Source organism: Sceloporus occidentalis, unplaced genomic scaffold (assembly GCF_023333645.1).
Source record: "Sceloporus occidentalis isolate IW3139 unplaced genomic scaffold, rSceOcc1.0.p SCAF_66, whole genome shotgun sequence".
NCBI lineage: Eukaryota > Metazoa > Chordata > Lepidosauria > Squamata > Phrynosomatidae > Sceloporus > Sceloporus occidentalis.
The window spans coordinates 1,468,404-1,487,852 of record NW_028317046.1 but is presented as its reverse complement, the minus strand read 5'-3'; the positions used below and the strand labels follow the sequence as shown (position 1 = coordinate 1,487,852).

Sequence of the window (19,449 nt, the reverse complement as noted above, 5' to 3'; positions counted from 1 at the left end):
ATGACATTTGAGAAATGAAAAGGTGCAATAAGGGCAGAAGGCGCTGAACAGAGAAGAGGGGCATTAAGTACGGGGTACGAAAGAAATAAGAGCACAGGTCATTCCCCCAGCGAGCTGCATTTTACCCCTTACCTAACAAGCTACCCCATGCGCTTAGCAGCCATGATCTCTCTTACTTTTAAAAAACAAATCCCATCCCCAAAATGACTTTACTTAAGTAAAACTTTAAACTGGAAGCCTGTTGTAACATAACTTAAAGGAGAACTTTGTTGCCATTGCAGCACAAAAGTCTGCTTGGATGTTAATGTGTTTTATTTCCTTAAACTGTTTAAGGGGAAAAACAGAGCAGTTTCTTTCCTTAACAAAGGTGGAATATTATAAGGCTTTGTCCTTTTCACTCTGTGAACACACACACCCACACACACATACACACACACATCTACACACACACACACACATTATATATATATATATATATATATATATATATATATATATTGTAAGCTTGTGAGCCAGGCCCTTTTTACCTAATGCATTGGTGTCTGCCAATTCTAGTTTTGTCATAACCCTTGATTATATGTATTTTAAGATGCGCGGAATATATAATAATAATAATAATAACAATAATAATAATCATATATATAGTAATAATATTATATATGTAACTCATGGAAAGCATGATTAATCTAGAAAATATATTTATTTATTCCTCAGACATATAGAGGATATATATATATATAGCTATCACTTATGTTTAATGTAAACTCTGTAAATAGTGTTTATGTTGGCAGTCTCTTTACGTAGTCCCAAGAGCGAGCACTTGCTTTTAGCTTCGCGAATGAGACTCGAAATTCCTGTCTTCTGCATGAAATGTAAAGGGCAGAATGAAAGGGAACCTTGTGTTGATTTCTGGAAGAGATCAGACCTGACTGGTGTTTAGATACCAGACCCTCGCAGCTTCATGGAAGTTGGGACCGGAAGGAAAAGGCAGACTCTTTGATTTAAAGGCTTTGCAGCCTTGGAAGTTGTCACAGACGGTTTGGCAGCTTGTCTCCTAGACTTTGCAATTGAACTTACCTGACCCTGTGGCAGCTATGGAGTGGCAAGTGGTGTGTTAAAGGGCCAGCTTACTAAAGAAGAATGGATATGAAAGTATTTACTCGAAGTAGAAGCTGCAGCTCTGCAGCTGCCTTCCTCCTTAGTTATCTGAGGATTCCTGCCAATGATTGGTTGGTTGATGCAGCCAATCAGTGTTCGGAAAGTGCTCCCATTGAAATCAATGCGAGTGGTATATGTGCATGGGGGTCTGAATAGATCCCCACCAGCAGCATTAACCATGTCAGTGCTGGTGCTGACTGGCAGTAAGTACATAAGGAGATGTGTTTAGTTGGCCATGTCTCAGTCTCTGTCCTGACATAAGTAAGCTAAACCCCGAGACACTCCTAGGTGGGCATGCACTGTAAAGCACCCCATTAAGTGGTTGTCCCCCTTTCCATAAGTTTCCTGTCTCTTCTACAACTTTTTAAAAAATATATATTTTATGCAGTTTTGGGGTGATGCATCTTTGATGCCTCTTTGGCTATAGGCAAATAGAAGTATGTTTGTGGGGGCCTTGCAGGTATTTTCAGTCCCATCTACAAGCCTTTTTACCCAATGGTCTTTATTTTATTAAAATGATGCATATAGGGTTAACAGAAATTAATAAACCACACTTTTGTTTAACATGATTTGAAGAGTTAAGTTTGAAGAGCCATAGCTATTCCACAATCCATACAGTTCTGTGATTTCCGAGGACAACAGAATAGATGTGAAACAAATGTAAAGTTACTTCTAATTCACATTCTATTTTACTTGTGGCTGGCACTTTTAATAATGATTTATTTCGAATTGTTTAATAATAATACTTAATCTCAAAAAAGTGCTCCACCTTGTGGCTAGTTGGAGGCACTGCTGCGTTTTGCATTTCTCCAAATCAAAATGCAGAATATTATATTTATAATGTATATAAAGCCAACAAATTGTATAGCACTGTAGGATGGGAGGAATGGTATAGATGTTTGTCCAATGAAGATAGACGATATAAATGGTCTGGCTCTTTAGTTTCTAGACGTCATCATTTTTGTTATTTAATTCCCTATTAACCCTTTAATAGCCTATTACAAATAATCTATTACATGGGAGCAACCCAATCATTCCAATAATGGTCCTTATGAAAACCATGACTTGTCAAGAAGCAAAGATTTTGTGAATGAAGTCACCTGTATTCAAGCAGGGATTTCAGCTGTAATATAGCTTTGAGGCCGACACCAATACAAGCTCATTATGAATTCATAGCAGAATTTAAAGGAGTCAGCTCCAAATTGTGTGATGAACCCAAGAATCTGACCGTGACTTGAGATTGGGATAAACACTCTGAGACTGAGGGTCTAAACCTGAGGGTTCCCAGGTAAGATCTTTGTTAAGGTTTGCAGTACTCTTGATGAAGCCTACAGGCCGTCTCCTGATGGGGGTTCGATTCCCCTGTAAAGCTTTGGAATTTATATGGAGGAAAATAATCATCAGGTTGATATTTTTATTCACATTTTAGAAAGACACATTTTAGTGTATTTCTTTTACTTCTAATTGTCAAAATCTCACATAAAATTTCTATAACTTACAATTTAATGGTCCCAATGGGAGATAGAATACCAAACCTTTTGGAAGGTCCAGTAATTGCCTACAGATTAGATTTACTTGCTTGTATTTAAAAACTCTCCCCTGTTATTTTCTGTTTTTGTCGGTGTCTATGGTAACTTCAGACTGTTTGCTGCTGACATGGTAAATAAGTCCGGCCGATAAAACCGAAGCTCCATGCCGGAGAAGCCAAGACTGATAAACTGCTAGAGCAAAGTCCAGGAGAGAATGAGTATGACACAACGTAGCAGACACGGCGCCCAACAATAGGAGAAATCTCTGGATATTGGGTTACTGTTCACTAACCACTACGTTTTAACGAGGCTGAAACTCTTCGTATCTTGAGGGACTCATCTTAGAAGCTTAACCTGAGAACTCTGCTCAGTCTGAGTTCCTTGAGTTTCATCAACATAGGGAAGACCACAAAAGACTCCAAATTGAATTTAGGTCAACGTTGGCAGAGACTCGATGCGTTTTATTTTACAAGGGAATCCTCAAATATGAAAAAATATAATATTTTAAATATTTTAGCAACTAGACCTTGTGCTGTGGAGTAGGACTTGGCATATATATATATAAAAAACTGTACTAAAGGTCCAAATTTCTCTACAAAATCAATAAAAAGAAACATAAGACAACACAGTATTCTACGTGAAAAATGTACACACATGTATAAGAAGAAGAATAGTTAGTAGTGTGAAGAATTCTTTATTTCAAGCATTTTCATCACAAATTCACACCTGGGCCAAAAAAAAACAACAAGAAATGAGTCGAAATTGCAAAATTGTCCATCCATCGATGGGTCAGATGTTGAGTAAAAGGGGCTGCTGTTCGTCCTCGTATTCTCTGCAAGGCGGAATATCGTAGATGACAAACAAGGAGGAATAAAAACAGCCAACAAAAGACATGATGCTGGAAAAGTACATCACGCCATTGGCGCTGCCGACCGCAGACGTTAAAGGTCCCATCACGACAGATACCAGGATCTGTGCAAGGAAATACTGGCAACTTAGGAGGGAGATGTCCACCCCCATCCCACGCTTCGTTCCGTCTGCGCTGGAACCTACAAACTGACGGAGAAACAAATATATCAAACAATTGGCTCAGGATGTAGCCCCCCCCCAATGTATGATGTCATACATTACGCCTATGTACATTGTGGAACAGAGACACCAAGATTGGTTCTGATTGAGGCCTTGTCTACTCGGGGGCACAGAATGGGTGGGTCAGCGGTCCCCCGTTATGCCGTTTAGCCCCCCCATACACAACCACCAAGTTAACCTTATCGAAAGTCAGTTAAGAATAATGTAACAAAGTAAAACAGAATGTATCAAGGGAAAAAAGAAAAACAATGACTTTTTTAAATTTTTTAAATTTTTTTTAAATGTTGTATTAATACAGAGCCATTTTCAAATTTTTTATATTATATAAAAAAAACTCTGCAAATATACAAAATGTGTATGTTTTAAGTTTTTGGTTTGGATTTTAAAAAGGTTTTGGCCATTTAAATTTCTAAATATGTCTGCTGGATGTTTACTAAAACTTACCTTTTTATTCTGGTAATAATCACAGAGGAGGGAGTACGGCAGGATACAGAGCGTGGAGAACAAGATGCCGTGTGTTATACAGAGAGCTAAAATGATATATAAATTGCTCGATAAGGTAGCGAGGCCGGTGCCCAGTCCGAACGTGAGATAGGCAATAAAGTACAGGGTGCGGACGCTGAAATAGTCTTCGAGCTTTTCCAGTATGGCTAAAATGACAAATAAAATAGCATGTTAGAAATGTCAGACGGACGTGGAATGCTGTCAGATTCCGAATGCACACATTTGGTGATTATTTTTCCTAAAAAGGGGACTTATCGTCTAAATAAGGGGGAAAAAAGGCAAAATCGGACTTGATACCGTAGCATTGGGGACAGGGGCCGCAGCAGGTATAGGGAATGTGGATATGTCACCGGAAAAGGGTTACATCAATTAAAAGGCCGTATAAAGGGTTAACATTACAATGTATCAGCGCCTTCTAAGATGTTAAAGGGAGGCGCGCGTCATCGCGCTATTTAACCCCTTAAGGACAATGGGCGGTCCCTAAACCCATTGAAAACAATGCATTTTGAGCCCGTACGCGTTGTCATTAAGGGGTTAACTTGCTTGAAATCATTTTTGGTGCTTGCGGATAAAACAATAACATGGAATTACCCGAGTAAAAAGCGGCGCTGAATGCGTATATACACATGCCCCAGCATCCCATGGTCACACCGTTATTATATTTGTGGTACTCCTCGGAATCGTGAGGGGCTCTTGGATCCCCCTGAAATACCACCTCCCCCATGAAATCGGTATAAAATAGCAGCATTCCTTCAAACGACAGCCATCCTGTATAAAAAAAAAAAGTAAGCGCGGAATTTTAGCGGCATTTATAATAATCAGAATAAGTCAAAACTATAACGAGAGGAGGCCAAGCCAAAGAGAGGTTGGATGATTTAGTGTCGCAAATCTTTCGTGGCAAGTGCAGCGAGGGTCACCAAAAAAATAAAAAAATTGACTACATAGAAGGAGCACAGACGGGATACAGTCACTGTGTATATGTTGCCTTTAGCTTTTATTACTCTAGAGGCCCTGGTGGTTATATGTAGAAAAAGCCTATGGAAATGGCTCAAAATCTTTAATTCGGAGTCATCTGGGAGGGGGTTTTTGATGTTATCGTTATGTGAAAGGCACCGTCGTCTCGCATCACAAATTATTTTTGTTAACGAGGAAAAAAGCCATGTTTTATTATAAATGTATGAAATGGCACATCAGCTAGGCATGCCCGGCCGACGCTACGTGGGAATAAAAACATGGCATGCGGCTGTGGATATCCATCAGCCGGCCGCATCACGTCAGCAGGTGGCCGCTGGCCTTAAAGCGACAGAGTCACCTTGTGATGGCCGTGTATTGCCATGTGTGTGGTTTTTTTTGCCTTCTTCTGTATCGACTCACATGGGTTTGCGGAATGGCTGAGCTTGACGGACTGTATGAATGGACCATGTAACGAAGTAACTATGTAACCATGGCATTACCTAGGAAGTGATTGATGCAGAGGTTGCGCAGGGCCTTTGGCATGTGGCAGATGGATGAACACAAAAGTCTCATAGAAAGTGGTTGCTGAGACATCTCGCTCGATCCATTGAGCTCACTTTCGTACTTTACGCCATTCAGCAAAATATTAGCCACCTGCACCATAAGAACTCCAAATCAGCATAGAATACAGAAACACCTAGAAATCAAACCACGTACCATTAATCATGCAGAACTTCCTTCATTTCCCTAAATCACAGGAACAGCCGTCGCCATGGTTACAGAACGCTTTTCAAAATCTGTACCCCGCGGGGTTTGCACAAATTTCCAAAAATCGAAATTTAACAATAAATTAAAACGGCCCCAAGAAAAATTGTAAAAAAATAAAAGTTTGAAAACATTCCATTTTGACAAATCCTTGCCTGAAATCGAAGCTGTAGATGATATTTTCATGCATAATATAGAGCTTCTTCCAGCAAATTTTTTGCATGCGTTCAAACTTTTTAAATATTTATTATTTTTTTTCTATGGCCCCTTGTGCCCTTCGCATAATGTAGTCTTTGTTGTAAACAAAGGACTTTTGTCCATGCATCCTAATGTGTTTATTATAATTTTTTTTTGAATTTTCATTACTATTTCACTAACTGTTGACGTCAATTTTTGTTGGAATTTGTGGCTCACTAGACAATGGAAAAAATTACATACATTCAGACATGAAAAAGTACTCCAACCAGGACTATATATATATATATATATATATATATATATATATATTTGTTTATTAATAATTTTTTTTAATATAGATTATTATAGAATTTTTCCAACCATTTGTTACAGAGATTACATAGTTGATGAGGATATGTAATATATTTTATATATTTTTTCTATAGTAGAGCCCATGAAATAGTTTTGCCGACGTCATTAGACAATGAAAGGAGTTATTTCATTAATTCATGGATTTTTTTGTTTAGTCCTATAGGAAGAAACCTACCCGAGAAGTGATGCTGAAAAAAGAGGGCGGAAAGGGCTAGGAGGACCTGTTTGTGCTCATAATGAATTCAGTATTCTGGGTATAGTTTGACAATAATTATATTTATTATATATATGCTGAGCGCATTATATAATAGGGTAAAAGATGGGGAAAAGAAAGAATAGAGGCAAAAAGCAAAGAGTTAGAAAGAAGAAATTTGGTCTCCTAAATGAAGGGAATGCCTAGTGGCTCTGGTCAACGTAAATGTGTAGCGTTTTGGACCTTCTCTTACTGCAAATAATTGGTATTTTGTTCTTTTTTTCCTTAATTTTCATGTCGTAAAGAATATTATGGAGACCTCACATAATGGCATCTGGGGGAAATCCAGGGAGTTTCTAGGTATTCTCATCATACCTTGTGACTCTTAGAGAGATTCCTCAAGTCTTAACGGCAAAACCTTTAACAAAATTAGAAGAGACGAAATAGATTTTCCGAATTTCCTTTACCTGTTGACTGAACGTCACGTTCCGCCGCCTGCTGCTCTCGGGGCATGTCGCCGTGACCACATCTGGAATAGCCAAGGTCTGCGGCCTTTTCAGGATCCCCGAAGACCTGGCCTTTGCCGCGTCAAGTGAGCCGACTCTTAAATGCTTTCTCTCGCTTCCAGGACTTGCAATACTTTCGGCCGAGCCCATATTTCCGCAACGCAGGCTGTCGGGCGCTCGAGGAAGACTGCTGGACTGCCGCGGCAGGCTACTGGGGCCTGCTATGAAGTTCTCATGGCTTCCCGTGAAACAGTCTATGAGAACGCTATCGATGTTTGTGGTCCCAAACGAAGAAGCGAATTCGTTAATCCCCGTTAGGGAATTGTCTCTACTCATTAAACTGCCGTACTTTGGAGTGAGAGGACTGAGGGGAGATATTGGGCTGGTCAAGCTTGCGTAGAGTTGAGTCGGGTTTTGCGTAGAGTGGTTCTGATGTTCGTTTCCTTCAAAAAACACCGGAGGGGATGGAGGGAGCGGTAGGCTCGGGCTCTTCATCACTTTCTTCTTTTTGCTAAAGGACTGGATGGGCCTTTCTGGAATGCTAAGTAGGGTTAAGATGGTGGTAATGGTCAGCGTTATAGACGTGAAGATATAAATAACTCGCAGCTGTCCTCCCATGGCTTTGCCAAAACTCGTCTTATTCCAGTTTATTCCACCAACGACATATCCAAAACCACCGCCGAGGCCTGTGGGGTTACAGCAAAATTAATTTGTGCGGAGCTGCGGAATACGATGGCGCTGTATGAAACAATAAGTAAATAAAATAATAATTTCCCAAAACGAGAAAACCCAATACAATGTATATCAAGATGATAAAAATAAACATAAACTACAAACCTCTACCATGTAACGGTAGAGAACCCAAGACGCTCGGGGAATTCTCCGGCTTAAACCTCACTTTTCTTCACTTTTTTTCTAGAAATTGGCCTCCTCGTTGTTTTGAACAATAGAACACATACCTCCTAGCAAGGCGTGGATGTTGAGGCCGCGGTCTTGGTCCTCCGGGCTACATACGTCCATCATGTAAGCATGGCTTGGGTTATCTGCAGAATCTGCGCTGAAATCCATCAGAACGACTCCACAGATGGTGAGGATGAGACCCCATTTGTGGTCATTCACTGTGTCGGACGCAGACAGGCCAATATCTCGTCCGTTGAGGAGAAACGTCAGTCCAAACAAAGCTCCTAGAGGAAAGACGGACACAGATATGTCAAGAACAAGCAACGAGCCACCACAAAGGCTGTGAGTCAAGACTCTCTTCACGGAACGCGAGAATGAGATATTCTGGAACACGGCGAAATACAAAATATATTCATTTGTGCTCCCGAGCTTTTTTTTTGGAAGCATTGTTTTTTTCCCTATTATTAAACCTTTAAATTATAACTGAATACATAAACGCAGAATTTTTTTTGCAGCTGCAGTTTTAAATATATATATTAAAAAAAAAAATTTGGACCGGAAACAATAAAACTGATGCACATCTTTACGATAATAATATTTTTAATAAAATTAAGAAATGTAAGTATATGTTTGTTTCAGAACAAAAAACTTCATAAATTGTGTGATGTCAATTACATTTTCAGTTTTGAATACCCACCTATGGCAAGGACGAGAATGAAAGGACGCCTCCTCCCAAATTTTGATGTACATGTGTCACTCCATGCCCCCAGGAGAGGCTGAAGCATAAAACCTACGATATAAGAAAAAATACCTTAACATTATCGATAGGATATTGATCGTGTGTTAATAATACAAGAGACGGTTTAAAGCACAATAAATAGAAATTGGTACTATATATATATATATATATATATATATATATATTATTATTATTTTTTTCCCATACACTTCTGTTTACCATCAATGAGAACAGAATTTTTAGTTTTTTTTTTAAAAAAATAAATATATAAAAATGTTAAAAAGCATAATTGATTTTAAAATTGTTGTTTAGTTTCAAAATAAAAAGTACTTATTTTTTTTAACAGTTCCCAACCAAAGGTTGATGAACGGATGATATATTGTTTTATAGTTTATTGGCCCAAAAGAATATATAAACTGATTACCCAAGATGGGGCTGATAAACCACACCATGCTGTAGAACTCATCCGGAAGGCCCATCTGTAACAGAACCGGCGTGACATAAGCGGTTTCCATTGCATAACAAAACTCAATTCCAAATAAAATGCAGCCATTGAACAGAAGTTCCAAGAAAGATCTACGAGGGTGAAGATCCACAAAGTCAATCAAGTCAAGAGGACATGGGGTATTGGGTGGCGGAGGAGGCGAAGGCCGGATGAGTTTTCTTCTCTTTGGGTGTCTTTTGAAATTGTTAGCCCGGTGGCTTATGTGCCCTGCAACAGACGTAGAGTATCCACAAACCTGGGACCTCCAGAACTCTTGTGAAACCAGGTTGGGAAGGACAGTGTCCGCTGGTGGGCAAGTCACTGATGAAGTCATTATGGACAGAAAAGTTATATCTACGAAGAGAAAACACGTTTTAACAAAAAGCATATACTTTTATTATATTATATTATATTATGCATGGATATTGTCTAAATCAGGGCTGTCCGAATAAGGGACAGCCTGTATCCCGTAAGGATACAGCATTTCCATCTTGAAGTAGAGCCAATATATAGAAGGAAAGCATGGATCAATAGGTTAGAAATGCATAGATCAATAGATTAGCTCAAAGAAGAGTGCTTTTGAGCTGCCATTCTTATTGATCTTAGTGAATACTAGAGTAGACCTGAGCGAAAAAACAATATATATTTTGCGAAAAGTAGAAAATCCACAAACCATTCATGAATTGTCCTACACGAATGAAGAGACCTTCAAAAGTAGTGCAGAAACTTCAAATACCCACTCTCTGGTGTCCTATCATACCTGACTTTTGGGCAGAAAACACTGGTATTTTGTGAAATCATAGAGATCAGGCTCGTGGTTTCATAGGAATGGCGTTGCTTCCTAATAGAGGAAGGAATTAGGCGTGTGGTGCCTGTCACACAATGTCAATGGAATTTAACAAGCTTGGGGTTTTCACTAAAAACAAGACCGTATCTGGTAAATGGCCCTCTAATTGGAAGACAATACATTAACTTGTGTATAATTTTATTTATGACTTGATTTTGTTAAAAAAACATATAACTGCTTCATATAAGGTAAGTCCAGAGGTCATATAAGGTAAGTCCAGACGTGGACCTCCTTGCTCTCTTGTGCATAGAAGAATACCAACCAGACCCAACTGGACCCCATAATGACGAAAACATACATCTACGGTTTTCCCATCTCAAATTAGTTTTGTATGGTATTTAAATCTTTGTCTCATCTTCACGATCATACACATGGTCCAATCTTTCCGAGACCCTGAAAAAATGTTATCTATGATATGCTATGTTTCTGTACAATCACACCACTGTCTACGCAGGTTGTTTAGCTTAGAATTCTGAACATTCATAGAAACAAAATAACCAAGTTCTACATTAAAGAAAATTGCTTCCACCTTTTTTTTAGGGTTAACTTAATCAGAATAATGACACTCGGAACACTCTGGTTACTCAGCGTTATTTTATAAAGATATTGATATGATATTATTTATATAGAGAGATTAATTAGAATAACCTTTAATCGACTGAATCCAACCTAGTAGCACATTAACCCACATGCTGAGTCAGCATCAGTAGAGATGACTAGGCCACACAACAAGATAAACTGGAAACGTCTTGGGCCTATCACTTAAAATTCTATACAATAAGTGTTATCCTGAAGGTTGCAGTAAAAATCACTTATTTTTCCCCCCGGAAACGTGAACGTCTTTTAGGTTAAAACTAATTGGGTCTTGGCCAGTTGACATGGAGGCAAAAACTAACAAGGACACTGCTTGGTGCAGAGAGGCGTGGGAATGAATCCCAGTACAGACCGTCTTTGGATCTCTTGCAGAGGTCTTCTTGTCTTCTCGTTAACTGTGCTTACGGCGAACTAGATATGTTTATAATATACATTTAAATAATTAGGATTTATTGATACTGTAATCTAAAATCTTCTTGATAACGCAAGCTTGTATCGGAATGTAATATAAAAAAAATGAATGAATAACAATATTATCAGCTCTGATGATACTATGTATAATAATGTTACATTCATCACAGCAAAACATTACAATTGCTAGAATTTGCCAACGGATTCCGTAAAGCATCTCGTGAACCATGCATCATGCATCTAATAGCCGGTCAGAAGCTTCTTCTAACAATCTACACCTCGATACAAACCAATTCTATACGGCAATTCTATCAAGCGCCGTATTCATTTCTGTATTATTTTGGCCGCATACAGCTCAAATCACAGAGACAGAACAAAAGACCCTTATAGAATACAGAAACAATACACCCGGGCATCAATGTATTAACCCCCCCAAAAATAAATCAAGCCTGGAGGATAAACACTGGTGGGTGGAATGGTGGAATCAGTCTTTACCTGTGGTTTTAGATGAATGGGCATTCTGTTAAAATGGTCATTCAGTGCATGGCTAATTCTAGATGGGGATCCTCAGGCAAATGAGGCTGCATCCTTTCTCCCTGTCTTCTTCCATGTAGGATTCCTCCTTCTGGCTGTGTAGAGGTGGGGGAGGTATGTGTGCTTACATCACTGGTGTAAGCGTGTCTGCTGGGTGTACGCAGGGATTCTCTGCCTTTCTCCATTCTATTGTTTCACGGCAGGCGGGGACACAGACGGTACAGGTATTATTCAAAGCTTTATGCATAGCGCCATCATATTCCGCAGTGATGTCGAATAAGCAAGCAGAACATAACAAGTCGTGTATCACATTACAGTTTGACCAAACAGAAACAAAAGGCAGGGATGATCCTGCTCATAGGAATTTACAATCTAGAAGGTAATATTTAAAACTAGAGTAGTATCTTGGTTTTTTTTTTCAAGCAAATCCTCATTTAAGACAGGAATATTTAAATTATGTTTCAACCCTTAATTTCAACTAATTAGGGAGATGGACAAATAATTAAAACATTATTTTTTTTAATCATCGGTGTCTTCATTTTTTTTATCAAACAAATAAAAAAGGGATATTTGTTTTGGGGTTTTATGATAGGCTGGGATAAAGGAGTGAAATTAATTAAATGTGCTAAATTTGTCACCTCCTGCCACAAATCTCAGTTAACTCCTATAAGCATGTCCCTTAGTTTTAAGACAAACACTTCTCAACAGTTAGACTTACTGAAATAATAAATGAGTTTAAGGAGTTCTAAAAACTATTACCTCAAACCTCTGGGTATAATTATGAACAGGACAAATAAGGTAAATCCCACACTTGGCAGCAGGTGGCAGCAACATCCTGTTAAGAAAGAGTGATGAAGACGTGGAATCACCTTCCAGCAGAAGTGGGAAATGTTAATGCACCAAGGGAATTAAAACATGTATGGAATAAGCATAAGGCCAGGCATAACATAAGACGATGATCAAGTAATGCTGAAAGGTTTTATGGCGGGTAGAGAAAATGATCCGGTCATATTCGTAGCATAGCAATAATTCAGTGATTGCTCTGCTGGATGATGTGGGGTCCAGCTTGGTCCAAAGGGTCCATCACCAGCAGCAGGGTACAAGCAGAGGACTAGACAGTCTTAATTTTTGGAGTATGATCAGTGATAGTAGAGGGAGCTTCGAACTTACTATTATGTGATGGGATCAGCCAAAGAGAATGTTCAGAGTTGTGGAGCCAGGGTTCTAAGCCAGCAGACTCCAGTCACAGGAGCAGAGATAGTCTATACTGGTAGGAACTTGTATCGAAGTCAGAGTGTAAGCGTGTGTGTGTGTATTTATATGAGGATGTGTCTGTATGAATGCATTAGGTTGTACTTGCATGTCTGTGCATACTGTATGTGTGTGTGGTAAGATAAATGAAGTTATATATATATATATATAAAAATATATTTTTATATATATATATATATATATATATATATATATATATATATATAGCTGTTGGATAACGACATGCCATTGTTTAACCCTGTGGTGACTTGGAAGCAGAAGAAATATTAAAAATGATATTTGTTACATTATTGCAGTTGTGCGGCGGAAAACTTATTGTACATGAGAACTTTTTTGGAAAACAATTTCACCAGGTGTTGAGTTGAAAGTATTGTGTTAAAGATGAGTTCTAGACTGTTGCAATTCACAGAAGGAATGTGGCACATGCAGGTCCTCAGTGATTTCACATAAACTGGTAAAAGATTCTCAAGAAGAAAAACTTGTGAATTGCTACATTTTCACTTTGAAACAACCCCTTCAGAATAGTTCTCCGCCAACTCAATTGACAATTTAACTCAAACCAGTGTAATCTCTCTTTCTGCCACTAGGTGGAACCAACATCGAACATATCATCAACTTCAAGCTAATAAAAAGCATGCAGGTAACAAAAACTGAGAATTCTAATCCATACATTGACTTTACTTTGGAGAATAATAAGAATCAACAGGATGTCATTCACTCATTCTATTATTATCCTCATTCAGTCGCTATATTGAGATACTTCTTCCAAGAGAAACATTTCATCATTGAAATTTGACTTTGTACAGAACCAGTTTGTTGCATTTTCCTTTTTTTGGTGGAGAAAACATTTGCAAATTCACTTTTAAAAGTGCTGTCCCACTTAGACAAAACAATTGTGCTTCAAACTAAGTAGAAATAAACCATAAGGAAAAAAAAGGCAAAACAGATATTGTGACGCTTTCTCGCTTCCTTGGCAACAGCCTATGAATTTCTGCTTTTGTGTCACATGACAATGAATGTTCCAAGCAAAATGAGTCTAATGGTGCATTTAGTTAGAAAGGTGTCAAATGAAGCAGGGTAGCTGGAACAGTACCATTAAAGCGCACACACATACACACACTGCCAATAATCCTGTGCCCTACCAGGATAAGCTGCATGGACCAAGAACTTAAATTATAAACTAATATCCTTTACTTTTTTTTTTGATAATGTGCTTATTGTCTTATTATCACATCAGTTTAGGGTCTTGGGTTACCTTTAATTCCTCTTTGCTACCAATGAAACAGGTGGACACAGTTATATCTAATCTGTCTCTAATAAAAGGCTAACTGTGTAACAAACCTTTCAAGAACTGTTGACTCAAGTCATCCATAATAATTTGCTAGGGAAGCGTATTTGAACACCTGCTTCTGCCATGTGCCAGAGAATGAGCACAATGATGTCATCCGTTTAACATAGATCACAAAACATTGTATAAAAGATACTATTGTTTTGCAACTTTGTGTCAGCCTTTATAAATGATAGGCTTGGATTTCAGTGGTACTTAGCATGACGAATGCCGATAATGTCAAAGTTTACAGGACCATGTTTAGAAGAAGGAATGATGGAGCAAAGTCTAAAATGTTAAAGGTTCTATACAAAGCGTTAATTGTACTTTCTCGCATGTTAGGCAAATAAACCTTAGCAGATCTATCATTCTATTCTTGCAAAGGTTTGATCACATAAAAATAACACAGAAACGATTACAAAGCTTTTTTGGTTTCTATGGCAATGACCTTTCAGTATAAACCAATACAAAGTCATCATGGCTGATAAATTGTAAAAAAAAAAATATATATATATATAAGGAAAGAAGTCGCCTCAATGCACTGCTTCCAATGCCGAGAAACTAATACAATATAAAAGTGGAGCGAAAAACCTAAAAGGATGATATAAATCCAATAACAACACAATATTGCCCAAAATAACCCAAATTGCACCAGGCCTATAGAGAAAACCATGGGCAAGATTGCCATTTTGGGTGATTAAGACCCTTGGTGTGTCATTGCCCCATGGGCTAGTTGGGCAGACAAGAGATCTTCTTTGTAGTTGGCCCATAGAGGACCTAAATGGAACACTTAGGGGACCTGGAGTAATACAATGATGATCAGTGATTTATTATCAAGCAATATATCAATATAAACATAATATATATATATATATATATATATATATATATACACACACAAATGTATGCTACTAACTACAGAACTAAAGATTTATAGCCTCTAATGCATCGTTATCCCTGTAAACCCCTGTAAATACCTAAACATATGGCCCACCACCTACCATTTTTATATTATTACATCTGGCACGTTTAAAAAGCTATAAGACTTGGCTTACATAAAAATGAATAGCCTCTAAAATGCTAATTATTCAATCGTTCTGACTATACAGTCTGTAATATATCATATTGAACATATTGCATACTGGGCTATTTTGTCCCATTAAGTATCTGGAAAAATATTTGTAGCTCATGTTCAATATTTTGAGATTTAGAAAACAGAAATATGGCAAATTACAAGGTTTGCGGACTGCCAAGAAAAACAAGAGATTGAAAAATACATTTTTATTTTTTTTTTGGAAATGTCACCGGTCAATTCAGAAATCTATCTCTTATGGTTCTTGACTCTTGTGATGGATAGTGTATGCGCAACGAGGAAAGACTCTTCTTTAATTGCAGGTTGGTTTTCATGTCTTTGTAGAAGAAAAAATAAGTGGATCTGTCATAAAGATGGCAACAAAATTTAAACATCTAAGTCAACGTATCTTTTAACAAAGCTACTTGTTACCATGGTTTAGAAGATACACCATCTGTGGTGCTTGGTCTTCGTGAAGGCTAGATACCTGGGGGTTTGGTGGACTTAGCTAATTCCCGTTCCAGATACAAAAGAGATGGAGGCTAAAAGGTAATGTCCATGGTTCCTTCTCTTTATCGACAGCCATAGGTATAAACATTCCATGACATAGGAAACAAAATCGGCAGATAGGGCTGTAATTTCCATGGGGTGTATGGTCAACTAAATATTTTTTCCCCCCCAAAACATCACGATTGTGATAATATAATTAAAATTCAAACTTGTGTATTTTAATGTTTTATTTAATGTATTTTTTTTAGCTCCTACATACACAGTAATATTTTTTTTTTTGTATCAAACTAAAGACCCTTTAATTGTTTTATCATTCCGTAATCATTCAAGAATGTGCTTAGCTCAGCAAAATACAATGTTGAGATCTAGGATTAATTCTAACAAACAGAAACTGGCACCGCCAGCATATTAGCTCATGAGCTTTGTATAAATGAGCTAAAAAACAAGAGAAAGCCGTTGGAAAGCTATCCAGGCCTTGCGACACTGAGGAGCTGTGCAGAATCAATCAAAGGGAACGCCGCCAACGTCTTCGGAAAAGGAAATGCAATCATTATCATTAATGCAATCTAAGACTTGTCAAACGCTGGAAATTTAAATATAATATCTTTAACATATTTACAAGTTGTCGACTCTCATCAATCCGTAATCAAGGCGGAACTGGAATTGAAACATGCTGGATTCTATGTGAATTTAATTTGTTTTTACGAAAAAGCAATTAAGAAATAAGCTATTTAGGAAGTAAAGTTCTTGGGAACTTCCCAGGATAGGCTACCAGAGATCTTCTGGCTTCCTAGAGGGGTGGTGCTAGCCACATGTAGGGGTGGGGCTAGCCTCAGAAAAAAACCTTTATTGGAAGAGGAGGGATGTGGGCAGGGAGTGGGCGTGACCAGATACCCCTCCCCTTCCTCGAGATACCCGGAGATCCAGGGAAGCATGGCTTTACCAGAGACTCCAGGTCAAACCCTAGGGGTTATAACCCCAGGTGTGCTTATAACCCTGTTCAAAAGGGTAAGGTAGACTGGGTTTGAATAACTAAAGCCGGCACTAATGAAGGCGAGGAATAGAAACTGTAACAGTCTTGCAATCTTACTTGCTAACACCAGCATTAGTGGATCAATGCCATTGACAAGTCATGATGGAAAATGGTGTAAGCGTTTGCATTCAGATTGTTCGCTCTCCTTGATGCATGGGATGGAATCCAATTTCTAATGCGTCTTCAAAAAAAACAAACAACTAACAGGGCAAAGATATGTAATAAGTCAATGTGACTGATTTGGGGATTTTTAACACTATATTGTATTAGGCAGACAAGCGTTTTTACATAATTTATATGGGACCATTCTATTTTGTATGCTCTTTGAAAGTAACATCATTTTTTATGTGTTTTTCTGCTGTTTCTATCAATATTTGCGATACCATCCAACAAAGTGAGTCATTCCTTCGTCATGTCTAGAGCGATGTTTTCCACTCAGACGCACAGCAGTAAATGTTTTATGGATAATTCCCATGCACAATATTAATTTAATTTTACTGAGTAAATTAGTGACCTCTTGGTGGCCAAGAAGAAGACGTCTTCCATACAAACCTACACGTTTTCTCTAACGCTGTTCAACAATAACATAGCATTTGGCACTAACCACATAATTTTTAATTTCCCACACTAGAAGTAGGTTTTTATTTGAGCCCCAGGCTTATACATTTGGCATAATCAGTGGGATCAATAATATAATACAATAAAAAAATATCTAGGATTCATCCAGTACAATAACCCATGGTCAATCTCGTAGATTTCATACATTGAAGAAGTAAGTGGTTATAAATCTTCTTTTTATGCTATTAGCTAATGAAATGTGTTAATAAATGTATTCTACATGTTAATCCTGCGTTGTTTTATATTAAGTTCCCTTGTGTACCCTCTGATTAAAATGCATCTGGTGGCCTCTATTCATGTGGCTTCTTCTTTACAGCTTCATTTTGGGCACCAAATCTGGACTGGCAACACACAATACCCTTCATTGTTGCTCAAATTGAATGATAACTATTTATTTCTTAAAAAACCTCAAAATCCCTATAATCCCCATTCATAGGAAAACATTAACAGCTGAGAAGTGAAATCCATAGGGTGCCACCAACACTGCCGATGTTGTTTGAATTCTAAATGGGTCTTTTTTTTCCATCGGACCATTCATCCTGATACATTTGGATCTTTCACTTGGAAGGCCATCTGGAAATGAGAATACCAATATGAGAATAACCTTATTCTTGCATTCAGAATCTGTGATATTGTGTTAGAGATTCATAGTTTGGAAAACTGGGGCAAATAATTGGGGGGTTTATTTAGAAAGCACTGGATTGACCCAAAGATCAGATAATAATGGTCAGCAAAAGCTAACTAGTCTAGAGATTTGCGATTTTAGTGTTCATTTGGTCTCTTGCTGGTTATGACGTGTTTACCATTGTTGGGTTGTGATGTCATGGTGTGGTTTCAGAATCATACAAGAATCTAGCCCAAACAGTGTAGACGTCATACATACGTATGTAATCAACAGCATAAAAACTCTACTACAGTATATAAAATTCTATATCAACAAACACAGACAATACCCACGTGGCAAAAATGTTTGTATGGATCGCATGAGGTCAGCCTTGGCTTTATTTCAGTGATATTACAGCGTAAAATGGATTAACGAGATCACAATCGGACTTTACTTTTTCAGGTTTCAACACTTGATCGTTATTGTTGAGCTTTTTTGCTAAAAGAAAAATAAAAGAAAATAAATATTTATAGATTAGTGTTTTAAAAGCCTTTTATAATGCACTTTGATAAACTCAGAATGTTAATTATTACTGAGCACTTTCCATGTCTCCAGGGCAGAGGAAACCACATGACAATAAACTTCATTTCAAGGTTAAAGATGTTTATACGAGCAAAAGTACACGTTGCAAAAGAATTGCTTAGCTATACGTGCAGAACGGCAGGCTAACAGGATTAGGTATAACTGCTGTCCATGTTTAATCATCTATTATATTTGCAACGGGCTGTTATGAAGACAAAAATCCAAATTAAATTATATTTCACGCCAAATTTAGAATTAAATCATCGCAGTGACTCAAGGAAGAATATTTTTTTAAGAAAAAAAAAAAGAAGTGTCACTAATAAGTCATAAAAAAGTATCCTCCTGACACAATAGGGTTACTATGTTCCAAGGCACCTTCTTTCTGTATTATATTTACCCTTTAATAGCTCATCCCAGATTCTATTGTAATGATTTGTCAATGGCGGAGGAAAAGATATTCTCAACGAAGTCACCTGTATTCAAGAAGGGATTTTAGCTGTGATTTAGCAATGGTAATGCTCAATAAATAAGACCCGTGTGACCCTGAGAATCTGCCCATTCACCCTGATACCCCGAGTTTGGGGTAAAAAACCCTGAAATGATCATTGCCTCATAATGGTGTGCGGTGCTCCTGATGTGGATATTGCAAATTGTGTATAAAATGTCTGTCTCTAT

At 37.8% G+C, this 19,449-nt stretch overlaps 1 protein-coding gene across 1 annotated transcript; it reads right to left on the bottom strand.

Annotated features, from left to right (window-relative positions):
• Positions 1 to 3,476: 3,476 nt before the first annotated feature.
• Positions 3,477 to 9,704, bottom strand: LOC149286816 (proton-associated sugar transporter A-like). The gene is made up of 8 exons (XM_089493778.1): positions 9,311 to 9,704; positions 8,845 to 8,937; positions 8,207 to 8,431; positions 7,209 to 7,933; positions 5,735 to 5,888; positions 4,872 to 5,048; positions 4,221 to 4,426; positions 3,477 to 3,743 (listed from the first exon to the last, which is right to left on the bottom strand). Exons 1-8 carry the CDS (start codon positions 9,702 to 9,704, stop codon positions 3,477 to 3,479), a joined length of 2,241 nt encoding a protein of 746 aa, XP_089349904.1.
• Positions 9,705 to 19,449: the final 9,745 nt, after the last annotated feature.